General features: G+C 41.8%; 1 protein-coding gene across 2 annotated transcripts in view; it reads right to left on the bottom strand.

The window, feature by feature from the left end:
• The window catches only part of oxr1a (oxidation resistance 1a), a 168,129-nt gene that overhangs the window by 67,096 nt on the left and 75,807 nt on the right, over positions 1 to 25,226 (bottom strand). For both annotated transcript variants that reach the window (XM_040013142.1, XM_040013145.1), the window contains exon 3: positions 21,729 to 21,925. In XM_040013142.1, the coding sequence (XP_039869076.1) occupies positions 21,729 to 21,925 (197 nt within the window). The remainder of the gene's footprint in view (positions 1 to 21,728; positions 21,926 to 25,226) is intronic.

Genomic DNA, 25,226 nt, shown 5'->3' with positions numbered 1-25,226 from the left:
CCGTGCCCATACTGTAAGTTACTCAAGGGTCCAAAGTGAGAACTCTGAGAGCTGCGACATATACGCGTCTGCTCGTCCACTGATGGATAGGCAGAGATGGCATTTGCTGTGCGCAAATGAACATGGAAAAGTGAAAAGCCGGCAGACCGGAACAGGGTGTGATGATTGGGAAGCAGCCTCAGGTTGTGAGCTGGAGAGCCTGTGATTCATTATTTATCCCAGGGGGGCAGAGCTGCTCTGGTAAGTAAAGAGTGTAAAGACAGGCCGTGTAATGATCCAGCAACACATTCACATGAGAAACGTTAAAGATGGGGAGGGGGGAGAACTTTTCTTTGCGAGGATAATCAGACAGGAAAAGCACCTGTGTCTCATTCCCAGTATGTGTGAAAGGCCAGCTGAGGTTAAAGCATCTGTTATATCTGAGTGCATTGAAGCAGTGAGGTTTGAGAGTGCCAGCCATTTTCAATACTGAAAGTGCTCCATCTGCTGGTTGCCTTAAGTAGCGTGGGTATTACAATAGAGTGCATCAGAACGAATGCAGTTTTGAATATATGAGATTTTACTTTTTTTTTAATTTTGAGAAAAAAATGACTTTTTTCTCATCATCTTTGACATCATCTGCCTTTGTGGTTCTGTTCAAACAAGCAGGGCTGCAACTAAATGCCTGTTTTCACTGTCTATTAATATGTCACTTGATTTAATGACTGGCCAATTACTCATTTAGTCTGTAATAAAGCTGAAAAATGTCCCCTAAATGCCCCCAATTCCTGTTCCTAGGATGTTTAATTTACAAGAAAAATAAATCAGAGACACGCTTATAAGCCGGAAAGCCTGGATGCTCGAAATTTTCTTTAATTAACAACTTAATCAGCTATTACAAATGATCGGCACCTTATCGCGCTGCGTTTCAGCTGCCCTGCAGTCACGCGGGAGAAGAGGTGTTCTGTGACAGATCCAGTCTAAACATATGTGAGCCTGAAGCAGGGGGACTGTTCAAACTAGTGTTTTTTTACTTCACAAATGAAAAGAATATAGCACACAAACAACTTCGACAGCAGATATTTGAATATTTGACTTTGAATCATAAGCACCTGTCCCACTTTTTTCCTCTCTGACCTTGTGTAGCGCCCTGCTGGTACACTTGGCGCTTGAGCAATGTGTTTACACTGGCCCAGCGCCACCCCAACAAACCCCACCCCACTGCGGGGCCTCGTAGCTGCGTGATGTACTATGTTGCTGTACAGCTGCCCAGAGCGGTCATCAAATCATCCATAACATTCTCAGAGGGAGCCATCCTCTCTGCGCTCTAACCCCATAGGATTAGAGATATACCGAGCAGTCGTGCACGCCAAACAATAACACCCAATCTAGTTTTAAAGACCTATTTTCTCAGAGAACTCCTCCACTCTCTAATTAAGCCGTAAATGTGACCAAAGAGGGAAAAATGAAAGAATTCCCTCTGTGCTCATCCGACTATGAGCATCATTGCATGGAAATTATATGAGTTACTTTGTTCTCCTTAAGCCTGCATGTTTGATGTGTGTATTTCGTGTATTTTAGAGGTGATTAAAGAGACCCTGGAGCAAATTAGCTAACTGACATTTATTACGCTGTTATGTCCTTCTGAATTTTTGCAAATTATCCCATTTCTGTGGACTTACAGACCATTATATTGGGTATATTTACAATATCCTAAAGGGACACGTTCTAATTTGGTTGCGTGTTTACAAGGCATGCAAAAGCTATATCATAACCTTTCTTATTAATTTCTATCTGGATCAGAGCAGCATTTGAGAACCATTTTGTTTAATGGAGAAATCTTGCTGTTCAAGTACCTGCATTTAAAAAAAACCCAGCTGCTGTCAGCAAAGGCCCTGAGAAGGTCCTGTGCGTGAGCCTTTGTCATCATCTGGGTGTTAATCTCAGCAGTTTCCCATTCAGAGCCAGGTTGGTTGGCACCTAACCCTGAGAACAGGGACGTTTTCATTACGAAGAAACACGCAGGCCACGGGGGAGCTGCTGCCACTTTCCCTGTTATCAATGAACAGAAGTCACAAGTAATGTTGCATAAGCAGTCTGAGCTGAAGCAACACGCTGAGCATGTGCATGCACTGTAAAGCCTGTGTTAGCATGTGCACACGCTTACTGTACGCCCATTTCTCACACAGTCTGCCCTTTCTTCCAGACTTTTTTTTTTTTCGTTTGCAGTGGAAATCACTAGAAAAACACAGCGCAGAGTTCACTCGTTTGACACAAATGCACCTGCTGGCAAACACAACCGAGCCTTTCCGTGTACGGCACTGGTTGCTTGTAGTGAACGCATCTCACGTGGCATTTCCAGAAGCATCTAACAGAGCTGGAGTGTACGCACAGAATGTACAGCACACATTGTCCTGTGTTTCATGAGCGTTATGCTCTATTATCCCGCAGCTCTTACAAGATGACGACCAATAAAGACGGTTTGCTGCCAGGAGGAATCAAGCGGAGGCATACAGACAATGGCAGCAATCACAGGTGTTTAACAGCTCTTGTCAGAAAATGCCGCTTTCTCTCGGGCTGTTTCACTAGGGAAGTAAAGCTTTGCCTCTCAAAAGCTTGTCAGTACTACAACAGATGAACATGTTTTTCACATTGACAGCAGGAGCCAAATATTCATGGGAGGGAAACATGAATCGAATGTTGTGTGGTGCCTGTTAAAGCCAGAACAATGCCAGGCTGAGTCACCGGATCATCTGGAGAAATGCGCCTTTTAATTACTCAGAGCAGTGATTATATAAGTCTGACTGCTGTCACTCAAATGTTTGCCTTGATTTTGCACGAACGCTGCGGAGCACCTTCCATCTTGCTGCTTACATGGGACTATACAAACATTTGTGCGAGGCTATTTGGCCCATGAGTCATAATCTAGCATTGATATTTAAATCATGTGTGAAACTCTTATCAGTGGGATGCAAGCAGCAATAAGTAACCATGCATTTAACCACAGACTGCATAAGAGAGATGCGCACAGCCTGAGTGACATCATTCACTGATTTGTGAAGACCTGCTTTGAAGTCCCGAGCTGAGGATTTTGTGCATTGGCATCATGGTGTTTTGAAACCAGACATGATGATTGTGGGGTGGATAGCATAGAGAAAGCACACTTCAAGCTCATGCATTGAGGACTGGACACAAGCCAGGACCTCACTTAAGCGAATGCTGCTTTATCCTCTTGTATCACTGTTGTGTATTTGTGACTTGCTAAATAAGCCACAAGCAGACCACTGATCAGGTTCTTTCCATGAATGTGCAGCAGCGCTGTTTTTAAGTGCAGAAATAGAAGGATTATGTTTGTGGTGCTGGGGTGTGGTTTGGATGCTGGAGTGTGACAGAGCTGTAAACACCGTGTCTGTACATGTCCGTAAAGGTTCTCAGTCATCTAGGTTATCGTAGGAAACTAACACATGTCGTGCACGGTTGACATCTTCAAGGAAACGTAACTTCTTGAAGTTTCCTTGAAGACGTTTCACCTTTCATCCAAGAAGCTCTAAGTCTGTACATGTTTTTATTAGAATATGTAAATTCTTCTCTGACCAAACTGACCGGATCGACACCACACTCAAGTTTGTCGAACTGAAGCCAAGAGACCAATAGCCCAGCTTAGTGTAAAGATTAGATGTGTGCCTTCTTATTAGCAAAGACAATGACAGAAATGAGAAGGGGTCACATGTAAGTAGTTCAATGATTACTTTCAGTCAGTGTTTGGAGTTTTTTGTTTTTTTTTAAACTGGCCATCAAATAGCAAATCATCAAGCTCTCCGCTGGGCTACAGCCTTGCGAGTTGGAGCAGAGATAACCAATCTCAAATCTCATGCCAGCTCATATCAAAAAGGCAAGGTCAATGTCATGCTTCAAGGTTAGAGCTAAACTTTGACACAACACATAAACTACAACACTGCTGCCATGAGGAAAAACTGAACCTTTAAAAGAGGTGTTCTATTTTAGAAGATAAGCTGCTTGTCACAGTCAGTTGTGCTCTTTTATACATTTGGTTTTATATTGAACTCATTCAGAAGACCTTAGCTAACAGTTTCTCCTCACTATAATGCGGATTTGTGACCACGGGATCCAAATATATCATCCAAAAAGTGGATCTTTAGTTGCCTCTAAGAGTCTTATGTACACAGAGAGAAACAGATACAGGAATAAATGAGACTGGATGAATAAAGGCTCCACAGTCAGGTTGATACATGATGTCAGAGTGCTGAAATAAGCCTCTGTGTTTAAGCTTAATGCCTTTAGCAAAGACAGGAAACAAGAAGGTGATGGTTAAGGTTGTTGTTGTAGCACCCAGCCTGACACTGACCTGCCGCCACATCAATTCACCCCCCTGTTATTGCCTTTTTTCTCTCTTCGGACAGTTCTACAAGGTGGCTAGTGGTGATCGATGGGCGGTGCCGTCAGAGCGGGCTATCTTTCTCCGCCACTTCCACCCCCTCTACTCTTGGTCATCTATCCTCTGTGGGCGTTCGCCCTGTCTGAAGCCGCCACGAGAGGCTGGGTGGGCCCCCGGCGAATGATGACTGCTGGCTCGGTGCGAAGCACCAACCGCTTGCCTCTCTCTTCCATCTGTGTGGATGCTTTTCATTTTACTGCCTGGCAAAATTCTGTTTATAATTACCTGACAGCCACCAGAAGATGCTTAATTACAGGCGCAGAGGAAGAGAGAACGAGGGAAGACGAAAGGGAGAAGCAGGATGATAGTGGATGAGAAAGAAGGAGGGGGCGAGGAAGGAAGGGAGGGACATGCATCAGACATGCACCACTGCTCTCTTCATACAAGGCAATTTATTAAAATAATAAAGCCCAGCCTTGCACTGAAGGTTGAGTCCACAATAAACCTGACAGGGAGGCAGAAAAGCGGTGCTACAACACCGAGGCACATAAACAAAACAAATGCTCTGTTATGTCTGCGTCCACTTTATTATCCAAGCTGAACTCTTCAGGAGTTAATTGCTTTCTTTTAAACGCAGACGCAGTCATAAATTTCATCATTAGCCTAACATGAATCGTTCAGCTTTCAGCCAAAGCACAAAAGCACAAAGAATCCTCTACATAAGCCTCTTCACCCTGGACGGGCATTAGACTCTGTGACGAGATACAGCAAAGTGCTGTGGGATGGGGGGCGGTGTGGGGGGAATTAAGAGCCAAATGGACATCTTAAATCCGACAAAGATGCTAAGCGCCTCTGCGCGCTCTCTCCGTCTGCTGTAAAACTGTCGTCATCCCAGGCTCTTTTCATCTATCACCTGATATCACTTGTTCCACGAGTACGCTAAATTGGATAATGAATCTCTCCCCACCAGGAGATGCAGTACATGGATAATTTGTTGGGGAAGTTACGAGCCGGGGGCATATTGCATCACTCGAGGTGCGAGATGTTAGCGTGGTTAAATGGATGCAACCTTTTGGATGAGTCCACAGTAGTTACATGAGTGAATTAGGACCTAGTGACGACGTAATTAACTGCACAGGGAGGAACTCGTTAATGAATCACTCCGGCTCGGTTAATGAAACACATTTAAGTTAAATATGGTGTCAGTCTATCGATACGCAGCTTATGATGTTGCTAAGTGAATGTTAATTTCATGTAGATATAAATCTGTTAATCTTTTAAAAATAAATATCCTACAAAACGAATCAAAAATCATCTGAAAGGCTTTTCTTACTGTCTCTCACTGAAAAAGGTGATGATAATCTGACTTTGATAAGATTGTGCCTTTTTCAAGACGTCTTTTTTTCATGCAAAGATTTTCTTTCATTTAAAGAGTAAAGTTGAATAGCCTTTTAAAGAGACACAAAGAGGTTGAGTGTGAGAATAAAAACTGCAGGGGTAAAAATGAAATGAGAAATAAATTGAGTTGGAAATGTTTTGGAACATTTTGGAAAATAAATTAATTCGATTTCTTGCTCAGAGCTAAAAGGTCGCTAAAGCTGGGATGTGTTAGCTTAGCTTAGTCTAAAGACTGCTGAGATCTTTTAAAAGGTAAGTTACTCTCCTTAAAGATCTTTTTAATTGATGTCCTGCTTAAATGAGCAGAATGAACCATTTTACTTAGCTTTAGAAAACGTTGGTTGATTTCTTTGAACAAAGCTATGCTAGCTTTTTCCCTAGCAACTTTAGCTTACAACAACCAGACTGTGGATCTAGAATTTGATGCATATTGTTTGCACAAATCACACATTTCTCTGATAAATGGATGTAGCCCAGTGGCACAAACTTCATGCTTCCTACAAAATGTGTAGTGGGACTGTAAACAGCTACAGCTGTAAAGTAAAAAAATCCCTTAGAAAGTAGCACGGTGACCACCAAGAGAGGAACTTTTAAACAAGAGGGGTAACTATTTCCCTTTTTTGAAGAGACCATTGACTCTTTTTGTAAAAGTCTAGCTGTGACAAACACCAACATAAAGAATGCTGTTGGTGAACCGTGGCTAAAGATGCGTGAGCTGGAGCCGGACCTCTGTAGGGCAACACTGTGAGAAAAGGTCATTTCCTTACGTGAGACCTGAGCTGACCAGCTGTGTCTATGCTCCATTTGTTTGCTTGGACATATAATATCACAGCTTTGCAACACATAGCTCTGGGTAAATTTTACTTTATTTTACTTTACACTGCTTTGTTGTGTCTAAAGACCGATATTGCACCTAAGCACTGAGGCATTCAGCAATGACTAAGCATCCACTGTGGTTTTATTGTTTTGTCTTCATCATTCAATCATATTTTGGGGTAGTTACAAAATGCATTACAAAGCAAAATAAATTGCAAAGGTAAAAATAGATTTCAGATAAGTCAGTAGCGAAACCAAAGACCACTCACTTCTCCTAAATAACCGATAGGAATTCAACTGAATCAAAACCAAGAAGAGCAATTTTAAAGCCCATTTTCATAACAGCTTTGTCCTTTGATGGCTGTGTGTTTTTCCCCTGCTGTACCAATACTTGTAGAGCTCAAACTTGATGTATGTAACTTCTGCTGCTTCACGTCTCTGTGGCAGTTTTCCAGAACCCTGCCATCCAGCAAATGTCCAGAGCAATGACCCGTGTGGCGAAAAGGCAGCGCACTATGCTGGCCGACTAAATCCTGTCCCCCAGCTATTCTTCCTCTTGAATAAACCAGTACATGGCAAACATGGCCCCAGAAGCATTTATAATATAAAGTATTCCACATTCTAATCAGGCCAGGAAGAAGAGCTCAAGGTGGATGTGGATGAGTCGCTCAGATTGCTCAGCCAAATTTTCCATCTCTTGTCATTATATCCACTGATGGGATAAAAGCCACATGTACAATGGATGCTACAAAAATTAAAGTGTTTGCTCACTCTGAAGTAACACAGCCATAAAAATATGGAAAAAAAAAATACTTCTGTACTTCACCAAACATTACCAAATATTCATTATCCATTTGATATGTTTTTGCCATAATAACATTGTAACCCTGGAATTCCTCCAATCAAACACGACATTTGAGCTGATTGGAAAGTTATGACAATATATGAAACTGGATAGTAAAGCGTAAACAGTGCAGTAGAATTCAACAATACCAATTTAAAATGAGCACAAACAGATTTACTACCACTGTACTTCACGTAAATCTCCTAATAAGTTAGCACAAAATCTGATTTCAGTGTAGGAAAGGTGGAGTCGGGCAGTAACAATGAACATTATTCTGCTGAGTGCTTATTGCATGAATAATGTCTAAAAACAAAACAATTGGGATGACAGCAAAGTTGTATCATTATTATTATTATTATCATCACTGATGATGATAATAATAACCATTTTCAGCTGCATCAAAATTAGAAAATGTCTGAAAAAGATTAGCAATGAACAATGCAAGACACAGATCAAACAGTTGTATATCATTAAGGATCCACATTAACACAACTTGTAGTGTTTCGTACGAGCAATCCGATTCCAGTGCTGCTGTAAATTCGGTTACTTTTTCCATAAATATCATCCATAACTGTGAGATTTATCGACTCCTTAAAGGCACTGAGTAATAATGCTTTACAGCGCCTGCCGTCGCATAAGCAGGGTTTCTTCTGTTTTTAGTATGTACATTAGATACTGGGGAAATAGAGCCGTTCTTAAACAACGGGAGCCCATAAATTCACGAGCAAAGAGAAACAAATATCAGCCGTTATGCGAAGTGGCAGATCTTATTTTCCCTCCGCTGTAAAATGAATCAATAGCTGGGGCTGGTCTTGGCGTTCGACAGTGGAAAACTGCTTACTCTTCATTTGAGCTATATGTAATCAATCCTAGCCAGAGGATGGCTACAGCCCTTTCCAAACTAAGTGGGGAAACAGTGGGATTACTGCCTCTGTGGCATTTATAAATTGAGCCCAACGAGAAGAGGGCCACCGAGAGACTCCCCGGTCAACGTAATTACACCGGCAGGCCAATAAATCCGACCCATAGATCTTTTACAGTGGCGCTGCAGTAAATTCAGCCTCTTTTCCTTGCACTGCTTTCTTTCACTCCAGAAGAAAACATTAATGTTTTTGTTTCTGTCAAAGTGGGAAAAAAAGGAGAAGGGGGAAAAAAAAAAACCTAACAGCGGCCTTGGTGGCTACAAATCTCTGTGGCTTTTGCTGCTGGCCAAGATGTGATTCAGTGCAGCGATTTAGATCCACACAGTGTTGAGTCATACATATGACAGCATACTATGCTGTGGACACAAATCTACATTAAGTGTCCTTGAAACAGGGGAATGTGAAGGTCTGTTTGAAGTTAATCTCATATCATTTCCTTATGAAAAACTAAGGGCACAAAAGATGCACAGAACTGATTTAGGGAGTGTACGCGTCGTCTCTGGGGACATTCAGGAATGACAAATGTCAGACAAATATATTAAAGGCCATTTGCGACAGGGCTAACATCATTGTGATCCGTGTAACATTGAGACAGTCTAAGGAGAAGTGAACCTCTTATCCTCTTAGTTGCATGTCTGTCCTGCATACACAAGTCTGTCCACAGCAAACAGGTTTCATAGCATTTGCATGCAGCAGCAGCTGCAACTCCTCTTTAAACTACAGGTGTAACAATACCTCCTCTTCTATAAACATGGCGTTTGGCTAAATGGATGTTCACCTTAATTCACTCTGGATGCAGCCTAATTAGTGTAATATTGATGGAACCAGAGATGTTCAATGCCTGCATAAATTTGGTTGTGAGCTGCTTCGTCTGGCTTTGCAATAGGACCAACCGTTTCAATACAGAAAATGTCATTTGCATTCAGGTCACCTTTTAACTCCTATTGTTTGCAATCATGATACAAAGAGGAAGTTTAGAGGGCACCAATGGGATGTGATTAATTCCGCAGAGCAGCTAGTCTGGTCTGGATAAGAACATGGAGAGCGCTCCGAGAATAATAAGCACAAGTAAAAAGTCAAAACCTGGTAAAACAGAGGTGACATTCCCTCCCTGTAACCAAGTTAACATCAAAGCGGCTCCATTGCTGTCTGGGGATGACTAAAGCATACTATTAACCTTTGTGAAAATGGTTCCTGAGGCCTCCTGGGTGTCTGTGCAGGTCTGAGGTGCATGTGTCTGTCCACCTCTCTCATATTGCAGTGCGGATATATCAAATCAGGTATGTACATGCATGTAAACACTTCTTGTGCACGGCCTCAAAGTGCATGGACGCACATCGTGATACGTCTACATCAAACTAAAAACACTGCAGGTGCTATCACAAGCAGTACCTGAATAAAACTAATCACTGCTTTGTTGTTTACAGACAGAAAACAAGCCCATCCACAAGTATCAGATATCCCAATTAAGGTTTGCAAGAACAGTGTGATTTGACTGCTTCTGGTGCTGCTCAGTATAAATGCAGCCCTTTGGGCATGCTGTTGTGAGGCTTTTCTTATCAACATGCAGTGTAGACTGTGCTACCCTGTAGGCACAGCTGCTTTCACAGGATTAACTGTCAAAGTTCTTGTACAATATTACCCAAACTGCCTTAACCCCTAGTGTGTATGCAAAGACTGCTGTGTGTGTGTGCGTGTGTGTGTGTGTGTAGTGCCTTGTTCATGTGGCTGCATAGCTGTGAATAGGAATTAAACTTTCAGTTACCTGCACAGAGCTCTGTTTTTAACAATGGCTTTGATAATAAACTCTATTTTAACACTGAATATAGAATATCTAAACATATCTCTCTGAAGACAATGCAGATGAGGACAGAATTATTACCCCACCTGATGCTAATAGTCAGTTGTGCCTGCAGTCGTTTGTTGTAGTTTCCTGAGCAATCCCAGCCGATTCTTCTTTGGCTAATCTCTCAGTCTCTTCCAGATTCGACGGTCTTCTGGCTTGTTCTTAGTCTTCAGTTCATTCCACAGATTTTCAGTGGTATTAAAGTCAGAGTTAGAGGTAGTTCTTCTCAAGGAGCAATGCATGTTTTAGGGATCCAGTTTTGCTGTTGACTACTTGAGGTTTTCTTTCAAAATCTTCACATATTATTCCTTCCAACTTGAAGGAATTGAAATTGAAATTCCCAGTTCCAGATGCACTGAAGCAGCAAGATACTGCCACCTCCTTGTTTCACTGTCGGGAGGGTGTTCTTTGGGTGGTACTCCTCTCCCTTCTTTCTTCTAACATTAGCTCTCTCTGGCCAAAGTTCTAGTTTTGTCTCATCTGACCAAAGGACACAATTCTAGTATGGATAGTCTTTCTCCTGGTTGTCCTTAGCATACTTCAGTCTGCAGGTTCACAGTCAGCCAAGTCAAGACTGTCGACTCTTATTGAATCTTGACTTGTATTTATATCTTGGCAGTTGTTCTGGGGTCTTCAGACACATCTCTCACTAGTTTGCTTTACAGTCTTTGAAGGCTTCCTACTTCTGCCAGGCTTGTTCTGTACTGTGTGGCTCTCTTTGAATTTTTGATGATACATCTCAATTCAGTTCTTGACATTTGGAAAAACTGACAACTTTATATATCCACCTTCTACTTTGTGAGCATCCACAAGTCTTTTTCTCATGTCTAAGCTAACTTCTTTAGTTTTTAGTAGCTTCTGACAGGTCAAACTCTTGAGGTTTTAATACTGGGTGTAAAATTGGAAGAAAATCATAAGTTTTAACTTGATTTTACAAGCTTTGAGTGTTACAGAGTTAAAGCACATCATTGCACAGCAGTGGTTTGTGCTATGGTTAAGAAATTTTCAGTTTTTTCCAGCTAATAACACTGATCTTGGTCAATTTTTTTTGTTTTGTTTAATAAGTCTATTATTGTCAGAGGTGGTAAATAATGAAGTACAAATTCCTTGTTACTGTACTTAAATAGAAATTTCAGGTATCTGGACTTTACTTGAGTATTTATTGTCTGACAACTTTTTACATTTAGTCCTGACATTTCTAAATAAATATCAGTACTTTCTACTTCTTACATTTTCAAAACTGGGTTGTTACTTTAGGTTTTACTGCAGGCCATCAAACATCGAACCAATTTGAGCCTGAGCATTAAAGGATAAGAGGCAATCCTGTTTGCGTCGCACAAAAAGATATGAAAGATGCAAAACCGTGTGCCAAAGTCAGAAGTTAAAGTAGGCTGGTGTTTTTACTTTTTGGCAGAGCACAGGAATGATTGCAAGTGTCCATAAGCTGCGGTCGCATACTTCAGCATCTCGCTAGAACAAGACGAGTGAGCATAAAGGGAGCAATACTTTTTATGTGGCAGGTAATTTCAAATGCAACGTTTCTATCAGCTTAACAAACCTCAGCAAACACACAAACTGTTTGTGTGCAGTTTGTCACACAGTGTGTTGCTAGCTTAAAGTCCAGTTGCTGTATTTCACAGGAGGAGAAAAGACATAGAGCCAACTTCACTCAGAGATGGAGAAAAGTAAGGAAGACAGGACAGGAGAGGAAGAAGAGAGGTTAGATTTAAAGGTAAGGACTCTCTCAGTGGTATTCCATAAACTGGATATGTAAATCTTACATGTAAGTCCTCGTGTTTGTAAATCAGATATTGGGTCTGTACATGTGACATTATGCTTTTTCATATTGTGAAACAAACTGAGGTAGACCAACTGTGTTATTTAAAGGTTGCATGAAAATACTCTGCAGGTTAGTGCAGGATAAACAGGTTTGTTTGCAGTTGTGTACATCCACAAAGAGCCGCAGGTCAGCAGATCACTGCCAGCTCTTAATTTAAATTATTGTGAGTTGTGATCCTCTACCATGCTGAGCAACTACAACTGATTTTAGGATTCCCCCACCTGCTGAATCCCATTTTAACCCCTGACTGCGCACAAAATTTTGAGAGAAACTTTCAGTTTCATAGGTGGTAGAATTTTGTCTTCACCTGTATATCTAGCTTTACACTACTTGGCGTGAAATGGCTAGCCTTTTACGAGATCTTCATATTGAACATGGCTAAAAAAAAAAAAAAGAATTCATCTCCTGTTTATTTAAATGACTTCTTTTACCCAGCCAATAGTCTCAAACCTGAAAACTCTGAATATGCCAGCTGTAGTTCCACACCAAACATCTGCATGACTCACATCTTTCCACCTCTTCCATGTTTCTGCTAATTCAGTGGTTCCTAGGAAGGATAAACACCGATCTCTATAGTGAACATGCAATGTCAAACAAGAGTTGGGAGATGCTGAGGAGAGAGAAAGCTTGAAACCCTGAAAAAGGCAGAGAACGAGGCTGTGTGGGAGGAAGTGAAAGTAAGACACTTCACTGGATTTGCAGTGGGGCTAAGCTGCCTTCTGGTTCTACGTGACCGGCCTATACCGCCAAGGCAGGAAGGCTTGAGCTTATCTCAGCGCACACAAGCAGCACCGCTGGCAAAAGCACCCTGGCATGGCTGTGGGTGCTGCTGCCAGAGCGTGACCGATGGCTCTTACTCTCCCTCTCTCCCTTCTCATTTTAACGGTTATTCTCTCTGACAAACGTTCATCCAATCCCTCTGTCGTTCTTATTCACTCAGGGGAGAACATATAAAGGTTCGATACTGATGCAAAGCATAGTGGCAACTTACACTTAAGGTGGATTTCATAGCAAAAGAGTCCTCCTTTGCCCTTATAGTCTGCATCATACATGGTCTGTAATAACAGCTCAGCAGTGAGTAAGCAGGATATTTCCATTTGTCTGGTTTAAAGTTTGACTCATCTTTATGAAATGCAATTCTAATAAAACAAATGTTGCCAAACTCTCTTTCCAGACCACAAATACTATGTCTGGAGTTCTACAGCAAACTAATAGAATGGTTATATCAACCTAATCTTTACAGAAATGTATATCAGACAGATATATGACAAACAGCTGAAGTTCACATCATACCTAATGTCCATTTGCACTGAACACATTCATGTCAAAAACAGTGAGTCTGAAGTCACCTCTTACTCACCTAAAACGGAATAAGTGGCCATTAGGCAATTATTTGAAAGCAGGGACTCAAAATTGCACCTTTTTAGTGAAAATTACATGTCTGACACATGAACCACACTGTACTCACTAACTATGCTCACTTTTTATCTTTTTTTTCACAAATATAAAAGCTGTGTGGATTAAAAAAAAAAAGTGAGACCCAGTGGAAGAAACGCAGAGTCAGTGGGAGTCAGTCAGTCGTTGATCTCACATCTGCAGCTGGTTCAAGATGCTGCTGCACGACTGCCTACAGGAACTCATACAAGACAGCATATAATCCCTGTGCTGGCCTCACTGCACTGGCTGTCTGTGTCTTTTAGAGTTTATTTTAAAATTCTTATGTTTGTTTTTTAATACTTTCCCAATCTTGCCCTGCTTTACCTCTCTTCTGGTGTGTAGGGCTTCTTCATCCCTACACACCTTGTCGGTTTTTTAGGTCAGCTGACCAGCTACTCCTGGAAGTACTGAGATCCAGGAGGAAGCTTAGAGGGGACAATCTGAGTACAACATGTGAAGAAGCAGAAAAATCGCTGGATGCAGGGAAAGCACTGATGCTAATCTAGAAGTCCAGGTATTTAGAAAAATGGACTATAAACTGCAAACTTACTTCTGACTGCACTAAAAACTTTCTGGAAACACGCTACCCCCTGGTGGTGAACATATTAAAGCAGGTAAATAAAAGGAGTACCTATACTGGCACATCATTTGACACAATAAAAGTTATCCTCCTGCATCTAAGATGTTCACCTCTCGACTGTTGGAAACGATGTGACCATAGAAACGCTGAGTTTTACATGGTGATAAGAAGCAGCGTCCTGAAAATATATTTACTCTGATCTTTCCTGATGACAAAAACAGAGGAGAAATATTAGTTTTTGGTATCATAAGCAGCTCAGATAATCTAATTCTGCAGATTTTCTCAAAGTCATTTTCACTCTCAAGCACTCTCATGTCTGTCATTAAGGCAGCGAGCAGCAACACCAGAAGGCAAAGGTTTGTAACACAGCACAGTGCATTGTGGGAAGGATGAGACTCTTATTGCCTTCATTCGCAGCTAATGATCCATAAAAATGTTTCTGGATCAGCCCTGATACCAAGTCTTAGTATCTTCTCTGGTTGTAATGGACGCTTTTTTTCCATCCTGTCTCCCTCCCCCTCACCCCCAACAGGCCGTGGCAGATTGCTGTCCCTCCCTGAGCCTGGCTCTGCCAGAGGTTTCTTCCTGTTAAAAGGGAGTTTTTCTTTCCCACTGTTGCCAAGTGCTTGCTCACATTGATTTGATTGTTGGGGTTTTAATCTGTATTATTGTTGGGTATTTCCCATACATATAGAGCAACTTCAGGGGACTATTGTTGTGATTGTACTATATAAATAAAACAGGAATGAAAATTGAACTGGTCAAAAAAAAAACCTTTAGATCCAGATGTTTCACTACTATGGAGCATAATAGGAGCAACAAAACATGCATCAATGCATCCCAGGGGCAAGTGGGGATTATGGAATTTTGAATTCCTCGTGGACTCAGCATTGGGTGTAGCTGGTAAGAGCAAAGACAAAAAGACAAAGGAAAACGGCTGACTTTTTACGCAGTTTTAATCAGTTGATCACCCACCAGTAACACATATAGTCCCTTGTTCCCATTGTTCTCTGTCATCTTGTTCTTGTCAGTCAAGCTTTCCAACATTCCACATAACAATAATAATAATTTGTTAGTCCCTGTAGGGAAATTATTCCTTTGCATTTAACCCATTCACCCAGTGAAGCAATCGCCATCCACCAAATGCAGCGTCCAGGGAGCAGTGTGTAGAGACAGTACCTTACGGTAGCCTTTCAGTGGATTCGAACCCCCGACTTTCCGATCACGGGGCAACCACTCTACCTAAGGAGCTTTGTCTTTTGTCTTGTCTCTATTTGGACTCTTTGCCGCACTGCCAGCTTTCCTGTCTACCACTGCATGCCTGAGACTACAAGTTTGAATTTTGGACTGCACAATCTTGGGAGTTCCCCATTACTCAATTTGCAAATGAAACTGAATGCTCCACTACACTGCTTTCATCTCTTTTATCTCTCTTTTCTAGTTTCAGAAATTCAAGTTTGTCCCATTTTACTAGAAAAAGAGCAGAGGGGATGTCTTAAAGAGCCTTGTGTGTAATTGCCACCCCTGGCTACATTCCGGATGTGTAAACACAAGAGATGTGCCACCTGAGACAATTACATCAAATACAGAAACCAAGAGTGACACAAGTATAGCACTCGCGGCGCTGGCTGTAACTGTCAGCCGCTGTAGTGATTAGCTCCTCCTGCTACATCATGCTGTGACTATGCTGCTGCTGCTGGGGACTGGGGAAAACTGTACTATTTTCGAGGACAACTGCTGTAGCGATGGCTTTACACACAAAATCAAGCACAAGTAGTAAAGGAGCAACAGGACACCAGCTCCAACGCTCAACCCGACACTTCCTTCGATCTTGTGAATAGCTGCTAATGGGATTCTGACCGCTACACCAACTCCTCCCCCTCTTCGACCCTCCAGTGAGAATCCAATGAATAACTAACAGGGGAATAATCAGTCAGAAGGTGGCGGTGGCAGGGTCCGCCGCTCTCGGGGTGTTAGGTTACGCCGCCACGTACACACCCGCCTTGTTTATTAGCATTTCCTCTGTCAGCTCCCCTCAATACAATGCTATGCCGGCAAAGTCGGGCCTCTGCTTCTGCCTGCAAGCCGCTAGTGCTCACCGAGGTGTGCACAGCAGCATTCGAATAATTTCACACAGTTTACCTTGTTTAAAAGGAAATTATTCATGATGGATCCTGATGGGAATTCAGAAACAGGCTCTGACTGACTGCTGTGATAGTCTGATTGTTCCCCATCAATAATCAATAGAAAACTAGTTTATAACTTAGCACACTTAAACCAAAAACAAATGTAAAGATTCAATTGTAAATTTAGAAAACACTGATGATAATTTTTGCTTTTAACAAAGTTGCATACCCTCTATGAACAGGTCCGGTTTTAACCATTGTAGGCAACGGTCTGCTCATATGTGCTTATATGTGCATGAGCATAAGTTTAGCTGTCTCAGTTGAGAAATTAAGCCAGACTAGATCGTAACGTGATAAAATGCCCCTCTCCAGCACTTCAGCGGCGGTTGGTGCCACAGTTTGTAGCAATCTGTTGTGGAGCTGTCCGTCTGTCTTTGAGACAGATTACCCTTCTGCCGGTACCCCCCGGTCAGAAACACAGGAAATACATTAGAGCATAACAAGGTAGAGACTGTGAAGACAGAGAGAGTGAGACATGGGGGGTGGTTGGAAAAGGCGGGAAAGCAGAGGAGACACTGGGGAATAAAATGGTAGAAAGAGCAGAAATAACAGGAATGGGGGGATCCAGCTCTCCTCTTAGAAGCCATTAGGTGCGGTGACATGCTGTGCAGGGCTCTGCCTTTGCGTCCATACAAAGATGCCTTATAGCCATAATCCGTCTCCATATTTAACTTGAGACGGTACACAAACATAGGCAGAGTCAGACCCATGTGTGCTTCCATATAGGCACGGAGCGCATGAGTCAGCCCCGGAGAATAAAGAGATTGAAGAGCACTTGTACGGCAATGAGAGCACAGTGTGATGAAGCAGTGTTCGCATGCGCTTGTTGTAGGCAGGAACACGGTAAGTCATCCTTAATGAGTATACAGTCGCGGGGACACAAGGTTCATCTCCTGTTTGGCATTCTCCCGCCAGGCTCTGGAGTGCAGGCTTGAGGCTGGCTATAATGATGTAAAGGTCAGACGTGGCAGTAGGACTAGGAGGCTGTCAGACGGAGAAGCCGGGACTCTGGGGAGAGCTGGTGTCAAGTGTCGTTCCCTCAAGAATCTTTCCTTTGCCTCTCCTTTTTTTTCTCCTTTCATTTCCTCTCTATTGCCAATCTTTCCACTTGTTCCCTCTCTTTAGTTTTACTTTCTTCGTTATAGCGCCAATCATTTCTCCTCCTTTCACTTCCTTTTATCTTGTTTCCTTTGCCTTCTTTGCCAAAAGACCTGCAACTGACAAATAAAGGCTATCTCTCTCTCTCTCTCTCTCTCTTCTTTTCCCCCCTTTTTCCTTCTTTAAATTTCCTCCTCAGTCGTCTCTTTGCTTAGCTTACCCCTTTCACATCTTATATTTTCCTCCCTTCCACTTCCCCCTTCCTTCATTAGCCGTTTCTTTGCTTTCTCCTACCTTCTCTCTTTCCTTTCATTTTTCATTTCCCCATTCATTCTTTGTTCGTGTCAAATTTCCTTAGCCTTCTCTTCCATCACTCTTCTCTCCTTCCCTATTTATTCTCCTGTAAAACCTGTTCATTTCCTTTCTTTTCATTTTTCTTTTCTATTGTTTACCCATGGTTTCTCTCCTTTAATCTCTTCCTCCCTTTCAGTGTTTTCCTTTCCTTTACTCCCATTTGCCTCTACCCGCTTTCTGCATCCCATTCCTTTCTTTTTCCTCACTTCTTTTCCCCTCACACTCCTTTCCTACTTCTGCCACTTCTCTCTTCCACAGCCTCTCTTTTCTGTGTGTATTCCCCTCTCATTTTCCCTTTTCTCTTCTTATTTCCTTGTCTTTACTTCTTTATTCTCTTTTTGTTCTGGTTACACCCTTTTTTCTCCTTCAGCATGTATGTAGAGTTATACAGTTATCCATCAATTCTTCTTGAGCAAATCATGTACTGAAATGAGCAGTCTGAGCAATGGCTGATCCTCATCAACGTCATGTCTGGGTGCTGCTCGCTCTCTTCTCGTTCTGAGTTACAGGATGCAGCAGTGACTATAGCACTTTTAATTGAAGAACACCATCAACACTTACCCTCGGAGGTGGCGTCGCCTTGGTAGGAGGCTCATTGGCTGGGTTATTAAAACGTCTGTTGTGAATCTGCTATGTGCCTCTAATGACAGGTCTGTCTGAAGCTTGGCAGACAAGCGCAGCGAGTGGCCTGCCACATTATTGCTATCCCATTAGAATAAATTAGCATGATCATCCCTGCAGGAGCAGCCTGGCCTGGGTTTAAAAATGCCCCAGGGCTCCACATCCAATCGCGATAAGAAATAGAGAGATGGGACAGTCGCTCATCAATGTCTCATTATGTGATCCAGCCGTGTAAATGACTGGCAGATGCAGTATTTCTGTAGTCATGTGAAAAGTCGGGCCTTGATCTAATTGTGGTTTATCTAGGCCAACGCTAGCCAGAGCAAATGATTAACTGCTATGACTCATGCTTTGGAACCTTGTACAATTTGTTACTTTGTAGTTAAAAGCCGTAAAAGCACAATAAGTCACGGTCGCATTTCATTTTATGGTTGAATGACTGTGACTTCCGACCCTGTGCTTTTACAAAGAGCCAGCAGCTGCCATTGAATTGGTAATGGATGACAAGAGCGGGCCGAACTGTCAATAGTCAGTCCACCTGTGTGGCCAAGCTTTTATCCCACAATTTCCTCTATTGATTATTGCCGACTGAGCTGATGGATCAGTCCGTTCTTCGCTCAATGCCCTGCTTAAAGCAGCGGCGTCGATGTGTGATCACTATAGAAAGTTCACTGGTGTGGCACCAGTAGAGCGGCACACCTTGAGCCAAATCGTGCCTGCTCAGTGGGGCACTGCGACCCTAAAGTGGCACGGTCCTGCAGCAACTCAACTCTAAAGCTGTCCTCTCCCTGCAGAACAGTCACCGCTGCTGCACTGATTTACATGATTAATCAGACTGTATGCTCAGCCATGAAGTGAAATTCAAATGTACCAAGAACTCTAATAATAGAGCTGCAAGGGCATCAGACTAGAATTGCCATCGTACAGTTGTATGCCTTTGCTTGGTGCAATTTACATCCACATTTGTCTAGATTTGATCTTTGCTGTTTTGGCTATAAAATGTTGTAGCTGCATAAATGTTTCTGTGAAAGTTTGTTACAACCAGCTAATGAATGTGCAAAACTGTGTGAGGTCACAGTGACCTTTTACCTTATCCCAAATCATTCACTCCTTCACTACTCCCTACTCCTACAGATGAGAACAGAATTATTAGCCTCAGCTGTGTATCCTTTTTTCTGGATAACAGCCTGAAGTCATTTGATGTAGTCTCACGCTTGCCTCCTGAGCAATCCCAGCACGTTCTACTTTTGAGAATTTCTAAAGCGTCTACTGGCATGAACCTTGGTCTTCAATTCACCCCACAGATTTTCATTTGGATTCAAGTCAGGGCTTTGTGCAGGCCAGCCAGTAATGTTCACTTTGGTCTTCTAGAGGTAGCTCCTGTCCAGGAGCGACATATGTTTTGTTGGTTGTTGTCAAGCACACAACATAAGTCGCTCACAGCAACGCCCAATTTTGGTGCTGACTGCTTGGTTTCTGTGACCAAAGAGATCTAGTTTCATGTCATCTGTCCAGAGGACGCATTCCAGTAAGCATAATCTTTCTCCAGGTTGTCCTTAGCGTACTTCACTCTGGCTTGTAGGTGTCTCTTCTACAGAAATTGAGGTTTTCCTGGTCTCCTACCTCAGAGACCCTTCCTGTGCAGCATTTTATTGTCTTCTTAATTCCCGACTACAATTCCCGACTTGGCTAAGTCATTCATTCTTGTGTTGGCAGTTGTTTAGACACATCTCTCATCAGTTTTCCTTACAGAGTCTTTGAAATCTTTGGCGTCCTACCTCTGCCAGGCTTGTTCTGGACTATGTGGCTCTCTTGATGATATATCTCACTCCAGTTTTTGACACTTAGAAGCACTGTGATAACTCTGTATATCCATCTCCTGCTTTGTGAGTATCAACAATTTGTTTTCTCAAATCTAAACTGATTTCTTTAGTTTTTGCCTTGATGATTTCTAGAGTGACAGCTCAAACCTTTGCTGAAGTTTTTATACTGTATGCTAATTGGAAGATAATCCTATTTTACAGTAAGTTATCTTTGCACATCAGTGGTTTGTGCTCCGGCTCAATAAAACACTCACTTTTTCAGGGGGCTAATAATACTGACCACACCATACAGTCCATTATATAAAAAGTGATATTCTGGAGAAATTCTCTGTTGTATTGTATAATAGTTGTTGTCCAGAAGACTACTTGCTGTTAAAGGTAGCAGTAGCCATCTTATTGCTACTTCCTGTTTTCTTATTCATGTATTTTATGAAAGCCATTTAATCCATTCAGGTAAACAAAGTCGGGGGAGTAAAATAAGTAAAATATCATAATTTCAATTATTATTCTGAGCTGATCAATAAACAAGAATCTGGCAGAGTCATCAGTGCTCTCTGCTCTGCCAGGTGATTTTAAGTGCCAGGCAAGGAGCTATTTAAAAAGTCAACGCTCACTTTGTCTTTCGGTTTTAATTTCTCCTCTACATCGCCTTCAATTTCCATAAATGCTACTCTTGTTTCCATGCTTTTTTTCCCTCACATATCCATGCCCTTAATAGCATCATATCACTGAAATTTACATACCCAAGGATTGTGTCATTTTAATTGCGGTATTATTAATTGAACTAAAATGTCCTGTTCATATATTTATACACTTTTCTCTGAAATTCCTTCTGACATATTTGGAGCTTTACATCACTTTTTTTCCTGCTCCTTCAAATCTGATTCCACAGCTACGGATAACTTCATCAGCTTGCTACATTAAACATCGAGTCCAAAAGCAACAATAACAATGTATTTGGATTCGGTATGACTTGCTTTAAAGCACACATTTGAAAAGAATCAAATAAAGCCAGAATAAGGAAGTGTGAAAGGGACTGTGAAATAAAAGTAGAACAGGCCTACAGCAAGAAATACCTCGCAGATCACACTTCCACCTTCTAACCTCAACCCAAGCAGCTTGTGAAGTAAATCTCATCAATGAAGTGAACAGAGGATGCACCGCATTCATCAGTTTGGAAATTAGTTTAGCTCACACTCATTTCATTATCTCCAAAAAGTCAGCTCCCTAAAGGGCACTAGTACCAACCCACTGGCTGACACAGAAAGAGAGCCACAGCAGGCAGAGCCACCACCACCACCAGCGCCACCACCACCACCAGAAATAGAATTCATCACAGGAACAACTCTCATCAGAGCCACATGATTAAAAATTATGTGAAGGAAATGAATCAGGAGTTGTGTAATGGGGAGAGCATCTGAAGAGGTGACAAGGGGAAGCTAAGCTGAGTGAGAAATGCATGTCAGCAGCTCAGACGGTGCATTTTAATGCTGACTCAAGTAATAACTGGACATCAAATTCAGGCGAAATGTTCTCCTCTGGCACACAGAGAGACAGGATCACAGCCCCAGCCCCTGTGTCATTTACCTATGGTGTAGCCTCTCTTCAGCTCGCCACATCGGGGGCTGCGGCGCTGGGAGTTGGTGGTGTTGTTTTCCTGCACCGCGAGGACGGTGGTTGTCTTGGCAACAGATGGCGCAGCCTTGTTGAGGGGCGAGGCGGGCACCAGTGTCGGGGAGAAACCTTGACTGGCAATATCCACCGACTGAGACTTCTTCTTCAGTCTGCAGAAGGGCAAACAAGGAGAGGAACGTGTTATTGCTATATTCACATGGTGTATGGATGAAAAGGCAGAGAGTGGACAGAGAAAAGATGAGTGACCTTCATCGTTCCAAGGGCGAGGGGATCAAAGCACATTTAAATCTGAGGCGGTTAGCTGTCACTGCGCTGTGTCACAGAAATGTAATTGTGCAAGGCAATTTTGCAGCGGCAAGGAAGTTGGTTGAAAGAATCAATAGGCTAATTGCAATCTTGTTAAGGGTGAATTTATTAGCATTGCTCTGCTTGCCCAGTGTAGAGCTGTCTCTACTGTAAAAAGGGATTAAATGGTGGGATATTGGAGAAGAACAGCGGGAGTCCAGAGCTCAGGAAACAGCGAGTAACAAGCTGCAAAAGAAAAAAATCAAGTAGAGGGTATAAGAATTTACGGAGGTGGAAATGCTTTTATTTCATCTAGAATATACTAAATCCTTTTTCATCCTTTTTCATATACTAAATCCTTTTGCATCTGTTTAACCAAAACACCCCTGGACCATTCACAAGTGGCCCAGAATTCTGCTGCAAAGATTTAACATTAAACAGCTCTAATGTAGCTCCATTTCACTGGCCCATCATCAACTTTAGATTTCATAATTAATTTTTAGAGAGCTGCTTAGTCTGGTGGCATACATGACATCTTACATTTAACTAGTTCTTAAAAGCCCTGTAACGAGGGCTTAAAGCTCTAGCACACATGTCTTGGAAGCCACGGTTCACAAACTCAGATGTGCTTTCACTTTTGACTTGTGGTTGGGATGCCTCGTGATTCAGCAGAATTAAACACCAAATCAATTTAGTGAATCTGTTTAACTGGGCAAAACAAATCTGTAAGAAACCACTGCCTGTAATCCCAGTTTACTTATAGCTTTGACTAATTGGGCCTGCTTGGGCACAAATCTTCATCATCACCCTGAAGTTGTTCTTTTTGATGAACCACTTACTGTGTCCATCCTCACTGGCACCTACATGAATAAATGGATGTATGTGACTGGTTATTTTTTATACTCGATACCTCCATATTTACACTGTTGTCTGTCACATCAATTCAATTTAATTTAATTTGCATAGCCCCAAATCACATCAACAGTAACAGTTGTAAGGTAAAGAACCTACAAGAATAAAGAGAAAACTCTAACAATTGGATGACTCCCTATGAGCAAGCACTTGGTGACAGTGGGGAGGAAAAACTCCCTTTTAAAACCAGGCTGTAGGAGCAGCAGCCATCTGCCCTTTTGACCTCCTCAGACTGTACCAATCTTCTCCATCCACTTGGAGATATATATGTCAGGCTGTATCAGAAACTACTAGTCAGATTGACTGGTAGTACTCCATGGATATCTGGAGAGACCAAAATAGAAGGGTTTTTTATTCCCTTTGTTAGCCATGTTGCCCCTCTGCTAATATCTAATCTCCTCTGTTGAAATTAAAACATTTTCTCAATCTCATTAGCCAAGCCATGAGATGGGAACTTAGGGTATAAACAACATTTTTAATAAATTGTATGAACTTCTAGTGCTCATTGTAAGCAACCAAATTGGCAAGTTTGCTAGCAGACTTGCCAAAATTTGCCAAGTAAGCTAGCAGGAAGTTAGCTGGGAGTGCTAACTTTGTGTTGATTAAAATTGTTTGTAATTCTAAAAAAAAAAAAAAAAGGCCTAAATGGGGAAATGAGCATAACAAAAGAGAATGCAAAAAAATAAAGAGTAGCCCTTGGTGTTAACATGGCTACACCACCATCTTGGCTAATACCTAAAGATGCAACAAGCAGACCTTGTTGTCAAGCTACATAGCTAATCTTAGTCATGTAGTGCATTTGCATTTTGTAAAGTAGTTTTTCCTCCATTACCACACTGAATTCAAATGGCTAAACAATTAAACAGAAGCTACAGTTCAACATGTAAAACTCTCTTTTTCAGTAAAAAGCTTACAAAAGTTGAGTGCTTATGTAAAGGGCATCAAAAGGCATGCACTGGCTGAGGTAGGTCAAATATAATCTGCCTACAACAACAACAACAACAAGTCAAAGCCTATTAAAAGGCTGATGAGATCCCAGGTTTGGGTTTTACATTTATAAATGAGTTAACTGGGCTAATCTGAACAGGTAATCCCACAACACTCAGCAGCAGGTTTATCCACTTACATATGGTCGCAAAGCCACACGTGTAAACACACAGAATAAATCACACTAACACACTGACACACTCATACAAATGCATCTAAAGTGGTAGTAAAAAAATACAAATAATAAAAATTTAATTCTTGGGTGTTCCAGCAAAAACGTTGTCAATCAAAAAAAATGGCTCCTAAAACACTTTCTCCTATACACTGAAAAAGTCCTGAAACAGCAATACAAGATTCCCAGTGCTGCGCTCCCTCGCACACACTTCACACTTTCAATCATTCCAGCAAAACTGCTGAAGCGAACAGAATCTTTCTGGCCATTTCACCCAAGTGCCCATCCCCACATGGACCAAAGCAACACACATGACCATAGTGTCTAAATCGCTAATGAAAATGCATAATCTCTATGGAAATGTCCTTCACTGTGTGCTCTTTTTAAAATCAAACAAACTGAAGCAGTCAAGAGAAGGTGCCAAACGGAGCAGGTTGAGCTGCAAAAATTATATAGATGTTTTCCTTCAGTCAATTCAGTGAAAACACACAGTTGGTATATTTCTACAAATATACCAACTAAAAATTGACCCCATCTCTGTACCTTTTATATTTGCATGTACATATATTCTCCATCACATTCTGTCTCGTCTTTCCATTAATGCATGCAGTGGAGGTTTTGACAGAGCTGACAAAGGCTGACACAAAGTTAGCTGAATGTGCTAGATTGTACTTGTTTTGAGGACACAGACATGCTGCTGTTGTTAATGGCAGGACCAGAGAGAGAAAAGACACAGACAGACAGACAGACAGACAGACGGACGGAGAAAGAGAGTGAAAGAGTGTCAAGCTATGTGAAGTCTATCTGCTTTCCCTTAGGAGTTAGTACTAATTACTGTCTCATCAGTAGAACAGAAGCCCTTCTTCTAGCTCTGTTTCACTAAGCTACAAGGCCAAACGGTATGAAAACGCGTGTGTGTCAGAGTTCAAGAACAGAATCGATGTGTCTAAGAAAGCAAGATGGAAACAGAAGCAAAGAGGTAAAGAGAAGGACAACGCATGTGAAAAATAACGTATTTGTGCCTTTGTGTGTGTTTACATTTTCATTCTTTTTATAATATGGAGGCAAAAGTCAACTCAGTGGCAATATTTTTA

Source organism: Simochromis diagramma, unplaced genomic scaffold (genome assembly GCF_900408965.1).
Source record: "Simochromis diagramma unplaced genomic scaffold, fSimDia1.1 OVJJ01000618.1, whole genome shotgun sequence".
NCBI classification, from domain to species: Eukaryota; Metazoa; Chordata; class Actinopteri; order Cichliformes; family Cichlidae; genus Simochromis; species Simochromis diagramma.
Note: the sequence above shows the minus strand (reverse complement) of the source record. Positions and strands in the feature narration are given on the sequence as shown.